Here is a 15265-nt window from a genome sequence, read left to right on the forward strand (position 1 = left end):
TGGACCAAAATCCCTGTTGCAGTGTGTGAAAACCTGGTGAAAAACTACATGAAATGTTTGACCTCTGTAACTGCAAACAAAGGTTTCTGAACCAATTATTAAGGTCTGTTTTTCTATTGGATCAAATACTTATTTCATGCAATAAAATGCAAATTAATTATTTAAAAATTATACAACACAATTTTCTGGATTGTTTTTTAGATTCTCTCTCTGAGTTGAAGTGAACCTACGATAAAACGTGGACCTCTATGTTCTTCATAGGTGGGAAAACTTGCAAAATTGACAGTGGATCAAAAATAGTTACTTGCCTCTCTGTATCTACAGATGTCAGGTTCTGCCCCGGCTCAGGGTTTATGTCTGAGTTCACTGTTTAATTTCCACTGTGGATTTTCGGTTTTACTTTCCATGTGTTTATACTTTGTCATTTAAATCTGAGTTTGGTTCTGTTTATTGCTTTTCTTTGTGTTATGCTTTAGTCACAGGTCTCATTCTTTGGTTATCATTTATTGCATTCATTCATTATGTCATTCATTTATTTATGGTCTTCTGTTAGTGATTGTGTGTTCTCTAGTTTTATTTCTTATTTATCTTCAGTGTCTTATTGTCCGGGTTTGTTTAGTTATTTGTTGCCTTATTCTGTAGTCACCGGTTTTGTTTTCTGTTCATCACTTAGTCTCTGTTTTACCCATAATTTGTTTTGAAATTTTTTCATCGTGTTCACTTTTATGTCTCAGCCAGTGTCAGTGCCATTCTAGTTTTGGTTACAATCAGTAGTTTTCTTGTTTTCCACTTTTTTGACGAGTCATGTTATTTCTTTGTTTTGCCCCTTTTTTTGTTTTGTCTTGAGCACGCCACATTTTTCACTTAGTTTTTCTTCTCACTTAGTCCTCTTGGTCCTCTCTGCTTTGCTTTCATTTCCACTCACAATCTTGCACCTGCTTTAGTGTTTGTCAGCCACGCCCCTTCCAGAAACTTCTGCACACCTGTTCCTCATTTCACACCCTGATTAGTCCTCCAGTATTTAAGCTCTCACAGTCCCTCCCCTGATTGTTGACTTAGTTCACTCTGTAGCCTCTCGTTCATGTCCTGTTTGTGCTGTAGCTTTGACCTTGCTCGTTTGCGCCGACCTCCACCTTGCCAATATCCTGAACTCAGCTTGTTTTTTGACTCTGCCTCTGTTTTTGCCTGCTGTACTCCTCGACGCCGTGTGTATGAATACCACTTGTGGCCTTTCTGTGTGGATTTTGCATGTCCTCCCCATGTTTGCGTGGGTTTCCTCCAGGTGCTTTGGCTTCCTTCCCCGTCCAAAGACACACAGGTTAGGTGATAACTGTCCAGGTCTAACTTGCAAAAGTGATCTTGATCTCTGTGGGACTAACCTGCTTAAATAAAGGTTAAATTAAATTAAAATGAATATAGTTGAAGTTGATTACAAATGGGAGACAGGTGAGAGCAGTGAGAAGGATGAGATGCAGCTGGGAAAGAGACAGGAAGAAGACCACAAACATGTGCAACAGAAACGGGTGTCAAAATAAAATGGAACGTGGGCCAAAGACTGGGAGTCAATAAATGCATTAACACATTCATCTTTAAGTCAAGTCAAGTCTGAGCGCATGCTCTGGTGCTGCACCTTTGCTGCATCCACAACACCCCAGAACCACCCCGGGTCCTGAATGGCAACCACCCAGACAGACAACCGATCCATTCTCAGTCAATTTGAAATAATCATCTGTCTGCCACAGACAGGTGAAGCAGGCATGAGCCCTTTTTATTTCCTTCTCCCGCTAGTAGAGTCCTCAACACTCCAGCACCTGCATGCTGAATCAGACATAGACGGTCCACGTGGACAGCATGTCATAGCTGACGCTCCCTCACAATGCAAATGGTACTCCTGATCCTCGTCTCTCTCAGTAACCTCGTTTGGTGCAAAGTCATTTCGGCGGTACCTGAGGACTCTTTGAAGACAGTACCAAGACAAACAGTCGTCGCTTTAGGTCACTGTTTAGCATCCAACTCTCACAACCTTACAGCAAGACAGGCAGCACCAGGACCCTAAAAACTCGGACCTTCATTTGCCTGTAACGATATCGGCATCGCCAAACACCTCTGTCCAGTGACCAGGCGACTCGTACAAAGACGATAACCTATTGTAATCCAAAACTCAGAAACTGGCGTAAGTACAAAAATACGCATGTTCTGTTTGTACATCCTACTGAACGTGGAATTGAACACGCATGCACTGAATTCTGCACCAGCCACGCCCCCATTTAAATATGCAAATCCGTGTAAATAGGCCCTTTGAGCCCTTACTTGTGTGAAGCGGCATGATGCAACTTTGTTGTGATTTGGCACTATATAAATGAAAATAAATTAAAAATTGAAAGTTTCAAAGATGGACATGACCAAAACGTGTCCCAGAGAAACAGGAGAATGCTGACACCGAGGGCAGTTTGGTGCAGCGTCAGCGTATAACTTATTAGACAGTCTATCATTAGAGAAATGCAGTCTGTGGACCACCTTAAACTGAATCCTCATTCACAAAAATCACAGCATCGTCTGTGAAGTCAAGGTCAGTAAACCTTTCCTTGCCAACAAAAGCACCCAAGTCCCCTCTATATCCACTTATTTCACTTAACTGTCAAAAGGGCTTGGAGCCCATCCCAGCAGTCACTGGGCGAGAGGCGGGGGTCAGCCTGGACAGGCCGCCAGTCTATCGCAAAAAACACTTGCTCAACGTAATGACACGGAAGTAGACATCAGTGTTGATCCAGCTTCTGGCTGTTGCTTCAGCAGGTCATATGCCGTGTTGTCGTTACCGTTTGACATGTTTACGATATATATTGGTCAGCATCAGATTCCGACTCTTGTAGCACTACTGGAATGTCCTGTATGATGTTTAATTTTGTTTGTTTGTTTTATATGTATTGAAGCTGTGCTGCCTGTAGATGTGCTAAGTGAGTTCCTGACTGTTGGACTCGTCTGTCCCACAGTACTCCAGTGCCATGCAGAAGACTGACCCTGATCATGTGATCGCTCTGGTGACAGAAGTGATCCCGACACATTCCTGCCTGGTCTTCTGCCCCACCAAGAAGAACTGTGAGAATGTGGCTTTAATGATATGCAAATACCTGAAAGAGTAAGTCGTCATCGATGTAGTAGATGCGGTGCGGATGTCAGCAGTGCGGATGTCAGCAGTGCTGACTGAGTCGGTCTTTCGGTCTTCTTCACAGGGGCTTTGTGAAGCACAAGCAGGCAGAGAAGAGCCTCCTGCTCAAGCAGCTGACACACAGTGGGAATGGCTCCATGTGTCCAGTACTCCAAAGGACTGTACCTTATGGTTTGGCCTACCACCACAGCGGCCTCACGAATGAAGAGAGGAAGCTCGTGGAGGAGGCCTACTCCAACGGCGTTCTCTGTCTGCTTACCTGTACCTCCACCTTGGCTGCAGGGATCAACCTACCTGCCCGTAGGTGAGTTGCCATCATTCTCCAATCTGAGATTGATCGTTCTGAATTTCTGAGGGCAGCACACTATAGTTTTTAGTTTGTTATATTTTAGGCCTCACATTTCATGGGGATGACTTCTTCGTCTCTTTTCTTCTGAAGTACAAACACGACAGATCTACAAAGTCAGATCCAGAGGCGATATCCAGGCAAGGGCAGCATTGACACCCCTGCAAAATGCCTTAGGTGGCAGTCAGTGACAGTGTGGTGTCTGATCTTAGAGGCCACAGGCACGGCATCCCGCATTTATGAAAACACTGTCCTCCTGTGCTTGTGTGAAGTTTGTGTATGTGGGTCAGTCTCTGTCAACCCTTCCATTGCAGATTGAGATTGATTGGCCTTGCTGGTAGATCTGTCATGGTAGTGTGTTCCAATTGGACCTGTCATCTGCCCTTGCCCTGTGCCATTCAGTCTTGGCACCAAAGTTGTCCAGAGATTGAAAAGACAACCAGGCAGGAGACTTTAGAGCTATTGACTTCATCATGGATGGGAATGCAAGGTTTGCTTGGATGCCATAGATGTCCTTCATCATTCTTTCTTTTCTGCGAGTGATGTGACAGAGGACCATACGCCATGCAAGAGTTGATAATTTCAGTGTCCCTGTGACCACCCATATATCAGAGTTCAGAACTGTGTCCACTCGTTTGGCATGTTCCTCCTCAACTAAGGCTCACTACAAAGTCATTCCAGCAGGTACCCAAGGATCCTCCAAAAAGACCTTGTACCAAAGACATCCATTGCCTTAGGTCACTGATGAAAGTAAGTTTCACAATCATACAGCAAAACAGGAGCACCAGCATCCTAAACACTTGGACCCTCATCCTCCTACAGAAATATCAGCATCACCAAACACCTCATGACTTGAAAAAGCTCTTCCCATGTGTTTCTTGATTTCAAAGCATGAAGACCCAGAGATATACGCTAATGTCCAAGTCCAAGAATACACTCAAGGCCAAGAAGTCATTGAAAGCCTGGATCTTAGTCTTGAACAGTGGTGGGCACAGCTACCCAAAACGTTAGCTTCGATAACCATTAATCAGATAACTGAAAAGTTATATTTTATGATGATAAACTGCTGAAAAATGTATCTTTATTACAAATAACCGATTAGTATTGATTTGGATGCGGCCACATCGGATTACACTGTCGGCTTCTGATAAACCAGTTTCACTTTAAGCGCCGCAGGGGCTGCTGGGTAAATTCAAGGATCACAAACACAAAGAACGCACGAAAAATGAATAAATAAAAAATAAAACCCCAAAAAACTGTCATCATCTTTCAAAAGCAGTAAAACACAGTTAGAAGTCACAGTTTATCTCGGTATTAGATACACCGTCATTTAAGAGCTAAAACCTGCTGCTTTTTTCACACTCTTTGAACCCTGCGGCTTAAACAACTGAAATACGTCCATTAATACATTGATTGGCAGAATAAAATACACATAGTAAACATAAATTCTTACCTGTTAGTATCAGTGGCGTTCATCTGAAGAAATAATCCACATAAAGCATCCTGCTTATCCAAATGGTGAAGAAAAGTCCCTCTGTAACACAGCTGCACCATGAGAACTCCTCTCTCCTACCGAGTCTGGCAATTAAATTATCCCGTGCTACAAAGAAATAAAATAAAATAATGTACATTTTAATACATTTTGTTTTGGTGTCGAGTTGGTGATAACACTGTAACGTCCAAAGTGAATCTGAACTACACTACCCACAATGCTCCCTGTGTCAACCGACCAATCGTGCTTTGCGCTTAATGATGACGTCATCAGCAAGCGATAGCCAGTCTGCCAAAAACCACTGATCTACACACAACAGGGACTAAAATGTTTGATTTTAGGGTTTATAAACATTTTTGATTGTTAAACTTTGCTCACTTTACTAGAAAAAAACAAAATTTATTGGCAGATAATTGATCTGATGATGGTTTTAAAAGTTATCTGGAAAGCTAACCCGCTAGCAAAAACATTAGCTTCGATAATTAGCTGAACAGTACCCATCACTGGTCTTGAACATGTATCTCTAAATGCTTTTTGAGTTCGCTGATGGGTCCAGGACACAGTCGTAATGAAGGTTTAAGTCAGTCTAGCCTCAAAATTATTTCATGGTGTTCGAAGGGAAATTGCAATACCAATATTTCTGGCAATATAGGAAAATGGTATTGAACAAAGATTGGAGGCTGACACACTACTCTGACTTTCAGGCATGCTCGGTTTGTGTCTTTATATGCATGAAAATGTCAAAATTGCACGATATAGAATAGCAAATTGAAAATGTGCTGAATAGAAAAATGTATTTTAAAAATCACAAATATAGGAATATTTTGCAGAACTTTCCTATCCATCACAATGAGGGCAATTGGAATTACATTTCAGTGCTGTTAGAGGTAATTTAGTGGACAGTGATCGAAAGTCAGTAAGCCCAAAAGTCACTTGTTGTCTTGGCAATCCTTTGGTGGCACAGAAGATTGTCTCTTACTCCCAGTTGGGATGGTGGACGTGGAGACCCCTGAACAGACCCAGTGTTGACGCACACTGTTTTTGACAGAGATGGCACATAGTTGCTGCGGGAACCTTTTGCCGCTCAGGAACTTGCTCTCTCTTCTTCTTTCTCCACTTCTCCTCTATGTTTTTCCTCCACATTTTTTGAAGAGTTCCACTCCTGTGGGGATCGTTGTTCACCAGTTGGCTCAATTCCCTGGTTGTTCTTCCCAGGTTTTCCAGTTGATGGAGGTAATCTTCAGGTTATTCTTCAGGAGGTCCTTGAAGCATTTCCTCTGGCGTTCTCTGGACTGGTTTACTTTGCTCAGCTGGAAGTACAAGTTCTGCTTGGGCAGTTGCCTGTCATCCATCTTAGCAATGTGACCCACTCACTGAAGTTAGTTCTTGATGATGCACACTATCCTCTGAAGCTTGGCTTCAATGCTGATGATGGTTCAGTAGTCTTCTCTCCTGATGTAGAGGATACTCCTCAGGCAGCATTGGCAGAATCACGTGAGGGTCTTCAAGTGGCAGTGGTAGGTGGCCCTGTTCTCAGATCTGTACTGCAGGGTTGGCCTGACAACAACTTTGCCGATGAGGATTTTAATCTCACATCGAAGATTTCTGATGTTGAAAACAGGTGCGAACCTGGCCCAAGGCAGTTCTTGAATACTTGAGTTGATGTTGGGTCTCATTATCGATGTTGTCATTTGGTGACACATGGCAGCCTAGGTATGGAAAGTGGGTCACCTTCTCCAGGACCTGTTTCTGCAGTTTCAATTTCAAATTTCAATTTATTTTCATTTAAAAAGCACCAAATCACAACAAAGTTGCCTCGAGGTGCTTCACACAAGTAAGGTCTAACCTTACTAACCCCCAGAGCAGCAGTGGTAAGGAAAAACTCCCTCTGAGGAAGAAACCTCAAGCAGACCAGACTCAAAGGGGTGACCCTCTGCTTGGGCCATGATACAGACATAAATTACAGAACAATTCAGGAAATGCTGCTGTTGCACAGCACAGGAGGGCTTCAGAAACAGACACCACACCCATCTCTGGATGGAGCTGCACCTCAAACAGAGAAAAAAAACAGAATCAGGCATCAGAAAGACAACAGATACAGTATAATTTGTCAGCAGTAAACAACAAGAAAAACAGAAGAAATACTAAGGTGATCGCCGGCCACTAGCCCTAAACTTCACTAAAAGACCCAGAATTTAGGTAAAGTTGAGGCTGCAGCACGCTCCATTTCCTAATAAAATTAATTAAGAGTAAAAAGCATAGAACTATACTATACCAATATGCTAGCCATACTAAAGGGAAAATAAGTGCATCTTAAGTCTGGACTTGAAAGTCTCCACAGAATCTGACTGTTTTATTGATGCAGGGAGATCATTCCACAGAACAGGGGCACAATAAGAGAAAGCTTTGTGACCTGCAGACTTCTTATTCAGGACACAAAGTAGTTCTGCACCCTGAGAACACAAAGCCCGGGCCGGTACGTAAGGTTTAATTAGGTCAGTTAGGTAGGGAGGTGCCATCCGTGAACAGTTTCATAGACTACCGTAGTAGCAGAACCTTAAAATCTGATCTCACTGGGACAGGAAGCCAGTGAAGAGACGCCAAAATGGCTGTAATGTGGTCAAACTTTCTGCTTCCTGTCAAACCTCTGGCAGTAGCATTTTGAACCAATTGGAGACCCCTAATGCTGGACTGCGGTAAACCAGAAAATAGAACTTTGCAGTAGTCCAATCTAGAATCGATAAACACATGGATCAGGGTCTCAGCATCAGCCATAGACAGGATGGGACGAATCTTCACAATATTTCACAGGTGGAAGAAAGCAGTCCTCGTAATATTTCTAATGTGGAGGTCAAAGGACAATGTAGGATTAAAAATTACCCCAAGGTTCCTCACTTTGTCAGTTTGTTTTTGTTGATCAAATCAGAGTAATAGGTCCGCTTTGTAGCCAGTAATGCATGCTTATAGTCTAAGATAGCATCATGCCACGCAAGGTGGAATACTTGTAATTTTGAACGACGCCATTTCTGCTCTAGACCTCTAGCTTTATGCTTGAGGTCACACAAATAATCACTGAACCAAGGTGACTGTGTTTTGGAGGGGGCGTGGTTTTAACAAAGATGGCGCACTCATGTCAAGTGTAGTTTTGAGAGCTGAGTTTAAAGTATCCACTGACTGTCTACTGATTTGGTATTTGCCAAATGTGAAGCTAAGCCATCAGGCAGTCTAGCTTCGAGTTCAGTCTCAGTTGAGGAGTTGATGCATCGCTGCAGTGATATATAAAGTTGTTGTTCCACTAAACACGGCAGCGAAACTGTAAACTTAAAAAGTGAGTGAACAGAGACCACTGATGTAAGAGGCATGATGTCAATATTCATGACAGCAATACCACCTGTGAGAACCAAATCCAGGGTATTTCCACTAATGTGCGTCAAGTTCTGAATGCATTGCCGGGTTCAGAAGGCTTATTTATATGAACATTAAAGTCACCAATTATCAGAATGTTATCTGCACTAGTTGACAAGTTAGAGAAAAACTCACCAAATTCAGCTAAGTATTCCGAGGATGGGCCAGGAGGTCTATATACAGTGACAAAGTAATACGGCTGATTTTTATTCTTCTGAGCTTGGCAATACGTAGCATCGTGAGCAGAGCGGAGAATCAGATGCTCAAATGAGTTATATTTGTGACCCTCAACAGCTAATAAGCTAAACCTAGATTTATAAATAAAAGCAACACCCCCGCCTTGCTTTGCATCATGAGGGACGTGACTAAATGTGTACGCCAGTGGGCAGGCCTCATTTAAGGGGAGGACAGCTGTAGGTTTAAGCCAGGTTTCACATAACCCAATCATATCTAAGTGACGATCAATAATTAGATCATTAATCAACAGTGATTTTGAGGACAGTGATTTTATGTTAATGAGACCCAGTCTAAGGACCTCAGTGGGGTTGACAGTTTTTAATGAAGCCAGACTTTTTTTTTTAATACTTTTTATTTGTAAATATTTTTGAACACATAACAAATGCAACATTGTGAGGTCAAAGGAGATCAGCATATCAAACCATACAGAGATTACAGATTTTATTTTCCTGTCACAACTCTTTTTAAAGTCCAGCCATTTTCTCCGTCTCTTTCCCAAGTCGCCTTGTAGCCGCAGGGTATAAGTCATAGCTTCCATCATCTTAATGCTCTCTACTATGGAAATGAAAAGGCTTATAGTGGGCGGGTCTTTAGCCAACCAGCATTTTGTAATAGCTTTCTTGGCTGATGCCAAGAGGATTTTCAAGAGATAGATGTCGTCTGTGGTCCACTCATCAGGGAAACATCCCAAGTACATGGATACAAATGAGCTGTCCACATTAAAGCCCAGAGTTTTAGAGCATATTTTTGTTACTTCTGTCCAAAAAGGTTGTATGAATGGGCAAGACCAGAATATATGTCCGTGATCTGCCGTGACCTCCCCACAGCCTCTCCAGCATACAGCAGAGGTAGTACAGAATTTAGCCTTTTGTCTGGGTGTTATAAAAAAGCGGATGATGTTTTTCCAACAGAAGTCCCGCCAGGTGTTTGAGTTTGTTGTTGTGAATTGTGTTTCCCAGATCTTTGTCCACATGTCCTCTGATATATCAATATTGATTTCCTTCTCCCATTTTTGTTTTATATAATCTTTGGAGTTCCCTTTAAATTTAATTAGGCCCTGGTATATCCTACTTATTAGAGCTTTGTTACTTCCAAGGTTATAAGCATTAGTAAAAACATTAACAATTGAGGAGTCCCTGACAGAGCAATTGCTTGTTTTTTTAACAATATAATCACGGAGTTGCAAATATCTAAAATAATCTTGTCTATTAAGGCCACCTATCTCGCACAAAGTGTCAAAGGGAATTGGTTCAGACTTTTTAATAAACGTGCATGTGGCAGTCAATCCCCGCCACACCCACTGTTTGAATCTACTATCCTGGGCAGCGGGTATAAACTCTGGGTCATATGCTGGCCATCTTAGGACTTTTATCTCTTCCTGAAGCCGTAGTTTCTTAACCAGCTCCTCCCACACCTTTAGTGCCAAGGTGATCCATTGGCTAGTTGTTGAGAAGAATTCCTTTTCATGACTTACAAACCCCAATCTGGACTGAATTGGTATTTTTGACAGAGACCCCTCAATTGTTTTCCATCTTGCACTATAGGATGGGTTACACCAACAAACCAAATATTTCACCTGTGCAGATATATAATAATCCCTCATAAGTGTATTATTTACTAAAAGCAGAAAGGGTGTAATTATTGATTTGATTCATCAGAAACACTTAGAATGTGATAAATGTACAATGAAAGCAGAATTAAAGTCAGTTAATGCAGACAGTCCATTTGTGGATACGTATTACAGACAATACATAAAAGATAGTAAATAAATTTTAATGAAATCGGGATGAGCCATATTTTATTCCGGTATAAGAGTCAAATACCACTGTGTGTTAAACCAAGAAAAACTGAACAACGTGCTCTCATAATGCACCAAATTGCACCATTTTTTTTTTCTACATTTCTTGGGGGGGGGGGGGGCATGCCCCCGGACCCCCCTAAGGGACCTCGCACCTTCGGTGCTTGGCCATCCACTCAGAGAAAATGTTCAGTCAAAACATTTTTAGTTGCTTGCACACACAGATCCTCAGGAAGAGTCACAGGACTTTGGCTGTAATGTGCAAAACCTAACCCTTGGTCTTTTATTGAACCAAATAAATCTCGAGATGTGTTTATTCCAGTCTCGGAATTGTTTCTCCGGTATGGAAATAGGTAAAGCAAGAAACAAGTACAATAGTTTTGGGAGATTATTAATCTTAATAATCTGTATTCTGTTGCCGAAATCAAGAGGGAGCAGGCTCCAGGCACTGAGTTCATTGTATATCTCTTTATTTGTGTGTCTATAATTTATTTCAAATATTCGAGACAAGTCTTTTGGTAAATTTACTCCCAAATATTTTATGCTAGTCGAATTCCAATTAAAATTGTATTTAAACAGGGGGAGTCTGCTCTGGGAAAAATTAAATGACATAACTTGTGTCTTATTTACATTGAGTGTGTATCCTGAGTATAATCCATATGTCTCTAGCATCTTCATCAACACCGGTAGGCCCAAGGCAGGATCTGTGATTGTAATAAGGACATCATCTGCGTATAAACTCACTTTATACTCCTCCTCACCAATTAGGATACCCTTCACTGCTGACTCCTGACGAATTGCCTGGGCTATAGGTTCAATGAACAAGTTAAAAAGGTTTGGGCTGGCCGGACACCCTTGTCTACAGCCCCGCTCCAGTACTATAGAGTTGGAAAGACTACCATTGATTTTAATTCTGGCAGTAGGTGACGAATAAAGGGCTTGGATACAATTTATGAATTCCTGGCAGAAACCAAATCTCTTCATTACTAAGTAAAGAAAATCCCAATATACCGAATCATATGCTTTTTCTGCATCTAAACTAAGAATAACTGCACTGAGTTTCCTCTTATTGATCTGTTCAGTAATATGCAATGCTCTCCTAATATTGTCATGGGTTTGCCTATTTTTCAAAAAACCCGTTTGGTCCTCATCAATCAAAGAGGGCATTATAGTGTCCATTCTCCGTACTAGTATAGTTGTATATAATTTGTAATCCGAGTTCAATACACTTATTGGCCTGTAAGATTTACAGTCGGTTTTGTCCTTTCCCTCTTTTAGTATTACAGATATAAAGGCCTCCTTCCAAGAGGGAGGTACCATTCCGCCCTTGAGGACATAATTAAAACTAGTTTGTAATAGAGGTATAAGGTTTCCCCTCAAAGTTTTATACCATTCGGGAGGGAACCCATCAGTGCCTGGAGATTTGTTTGAATTAAGAGCTGATATAGCCTTATCTATTTCCTCATGGGTTATTAGTGAAGTTAATTTATTATTTGCATCTGAACCAATTGATGGGAGGTCTAATGAGTTTAAAAAATCTACAATTATACTTTCATCAACATACTTAGATCGACTATATAAAGATCTATAATAGCTTTCAAAAACATTATGAATTTTTTCTAGACCAGTTACTAATTTATTATTTGTCGGGTCTCTAATTTTGTAAATAGTATTTTCAGCTTGCTGTTTTCGGATCCGCCATGCTAAGAGCTTAGTTGCTTTGGGTCCTATTTCATAATATCTTTGTTTCATAAATCGAATATTTTTCTCTACCTCTTCACCTAAAATCCTATCTATTTCCTGTTTTTTTTTGTCTGATTTGGTGTGTCACTGTAGTATCCTTATTAGTCAGATGTAAGTGCTCTAAGATTTTTTAGTCTATTTTGTAGCTGTAACAAATCTTGTGCCTTTTTCCTCTTCATCATGGCTGCCTTGGCTATTATCTTTCCTCTAAGGACAGCTTTAGCCGTGTCCCACACAATACTTGGATTTGTTTCTCCATTATTATTGTCCTCTAAGTACTGCTCAAGTTCTGTTATCATATCTTCTATAAACCTGGGATCGTCCAGCATACTAGTATTTAATCTCCATAGAGTGTTTCTCTGTCTCCCATCTAAATGTAATGTTACGTAAACTCCTGAGTGGTCAGAGATATCTCTTTGGCCTATTCTACAATCCCTTATCCTGTTTATGTCCCTATTATACATGAAACAATAATCTATCCTTGAATACACCCCATGTCGAGCGGAATAAAAAGTAAATCCTGGTGCTGACTTGTGAAATAATCGCCACACATCAATCAGCCCCAAGTCCCGTAAGATTCTTTTTACATGTTTCTCAACAGTTGTGTTTCTTTGACCAATGTTATTTGAGTCCATTTGAGGGTTTAACAATAAATTGAAATCTCCTGCACAAATAAGGGGTCCCTGAGTTTCTGTGGAAATTAAATTAAACACCTTTTTGAAAAATTCTATTTTACTCCCTGGGGGTGCATAAATGTTTAATAATGTTACATCTTTTTGGTCTATTTTACCTTTCACCAAAACAAATCTGCCCTCCACATCACTTATGTCAGCCACGAATTCAAACTTTATTTTATTTGAAATAAGAATAGCTACTCCCCTCTTTTTACCACTTTTGTGAGACGAATAATATGTATGTGTAAAACCCATTTTCTTTAGTTTCTCATGCTCTATCTTTGAGAGATGTGTTTCCTGCCAATACGCTATATCCACTTTTTCCTTTTTCATTTTAGCAATTAACTTACTCCTCTTTATAGGATTGTTCGGCCCATTAACATTTAGTGACAGTATATTATAATATTTAAAGGACATTATATTAATCGATGAAATTCGAACTTATAAATCATCCCAGACCTCACAGCATCATAACCTGAATTTGAAACCAAATAAAAACACACAACCATCACAAGAACTTCCACGGAACAAGGATAAAGCATTGTCCTTTCGTAGTAAGGGGACTGGCCACAAAGTGGGGCCCCTCATCCGTGTAGGCCAAAAATGAAAGTAAAAAGCAAACACAAAAACCACCCTTAGCCTGATAAGGTAAATTTGGTGTGCTATAATTATGTCCTTAGGCATCAGCCCCTCCTATACTTTAAAATGAGAAGGAAGATACCACTCCATATCCAAGATAGGAAAACTGGCCCAGTCAAAATTAAAGTGTGGAAACAGGTGACGTCATCATTTGCTTATTTGGGCTTTTCCCCGTTCCATCCGGAATCCCTTGAGTTTCTCCCTAACGTGTTGTTGAAAGTCGACCTTGCTGGGTTCTTCCTGTATCTCCCACGGCAGCAACTCCGCGAGGGTCTCTCCTGTGATCTTATTGGTCCGGGCTCCCGTGCTGATCTCATCCACCGTTATTCCCCGCTTTCGCAGATCCTCCGCAGCCTGAATCGCGTTATTATAAAGCACACTGCCTGATGAATAATGCACTCGCATCTTACTTAACGGTGTCTGGAAGTGAATTCCATTCCCTTTCAGGGCTTTCTTGACAGGGATATACTCGCGTCTCTTTTTCTGCACTTCTGGCGCGTAATCATGGTCGAAAAAGACCTGCTTGTTTTGAACCTTTACCCCTTTTTTCCAAGCTGCGTGTAAGATCTTTTCTGTGTCGGAGAACGGAAGGAAGCGGACTATTATTGAGCGTGGGGGTGCGCTTGCAGATGGTTTCGGTCCTGATGCACGATAAGCACGTTCAATGCAGAGGGCTCGGTCCAAGCCGATATCAGCGCCCAACTCACTTTTAATAAGATTTTCAACAAAGCTACCAATGGACGTTCCCTCTAAGTCTTCAGGGACGCCGTACATCCTGATGTTTTTCCGCCTCGCACGCCCCTCCAAACCATCCACCTTGTCCTGCAAGATCCGCTGATTTTCTAGTAGTTGTATGAGAGTGTTTTTGACTCCGATGTCCCAGAGCTCCGAATCCGCAATGGTGTCCTCTACCTGCTTTACTTGCTCAGTCACCTGGTCCACCTGGTCTGCGGTGTCTCGTAGTTTTTGATTTATTTCTTTTGTAAAATCGGCCATCTGTTTCTTTATGTCCTCCCGAAATTCTGCGTGGAATTCCTTGAAGTCGTTTTTCAATTCGGCTCGGAGAACGGCCATTTCAGTCGCAAAAACATCACCCACAGCGCCGCGGATTACTTCCAGGCCCTCGCCTCGTTCGCCATCTTGTCCCGCTGTTAGCGAGCCTTCCGCGCCGGCTGTGACTTCATTCTCCATTTTACCATCGGGAATGTTCCGTCGACCGTATCTTCCCTTCTTATTTTTGTCCCCACTCATTCCTATCGTAGAATTTAGTGGTTTGACCTAAAATGCTGCTCTCGAATCGGGGGGGAATATGAGGCTAATGCCAGAGATCACTTTTATGCGGCCATACCGCTTTGCACACCACCGGAAGTCCGTATGAAGCCAGACTTTGATGGTAACAACGGCTCACAGGGAGCATTAATGTTTAAGAGAGTCTGTCGGTTATAAACAGTTAAAGAAGAGACATCTTGGCAAAACACACACAGCAGTAAAATAACTGTGAACAACAATAGACCCGGCAGACAAGACAGATGAGGCTGACCGCGTGCCACCACAGGTGCCATCTTGTCTCTCTCTCTCTCTCTCTCTCTCTCTCTCTCTCTCTCTCTCTCTCTGTGTCTCTCTCTCTGTGTCTCTCTCTCTGTGTCTCTCTCTCTGTGTCTCTCTGTCTCTCTGTCTCTCTGTCTCTCTCTGTCTCTCTCTCTCTCTGTCTCTCTCTGTCTTTCTCTCTCTCTCTCTCTCTCGCTCTGTCTCTCTCTCTCTCGCT

At 41.7% G+C, this 15265-nt stretch overlaps 1 protein-coding gene across 1 annotated transcript in view; it reads left to right on the forward strand.

Moving 5' to 3' along the window:
• helq (helicase, POLQ like) overlaps positions 1–15265 on the forward strand; it is a 167878-nt gene that overhangs the window by 77965 nt on the left and 74648 nt on the right. The window contains exons 8-11 of the mRNA XM_034191848.1: positions 2991–3136; positions 3231–3470; positions 3606–3733; positions 6220–6521. Coding sequence (XP_034047739.1) covers positions 2991–3136; positions 3231–3470; positions 3606–3733; positions 6220–6521 — 816 coding nt within the window. The remainder of the gene's footprint in view (positions 1–2990; positions 3137–3230; positions 3471–3605; positions 3734–6219; positions 6522–15265) is intronic.

The sequence above is a fragment of the Thalassophryne amazonica genome, chromosome 17 (genome assembly GCF_902500255.1).
Source record: "Thalassophryne amazonica chromosome 17, fThaAma1.1, whole genome shotgun sequence".
NCBI classification, from domain to species: domain Eukaryota; kingdom Metazoa; phylum Chordata; class Actinopteri; order Batrachoidiformes; family Batrachoididae; genus Thalassophryne; species Thalassophryne amazonica.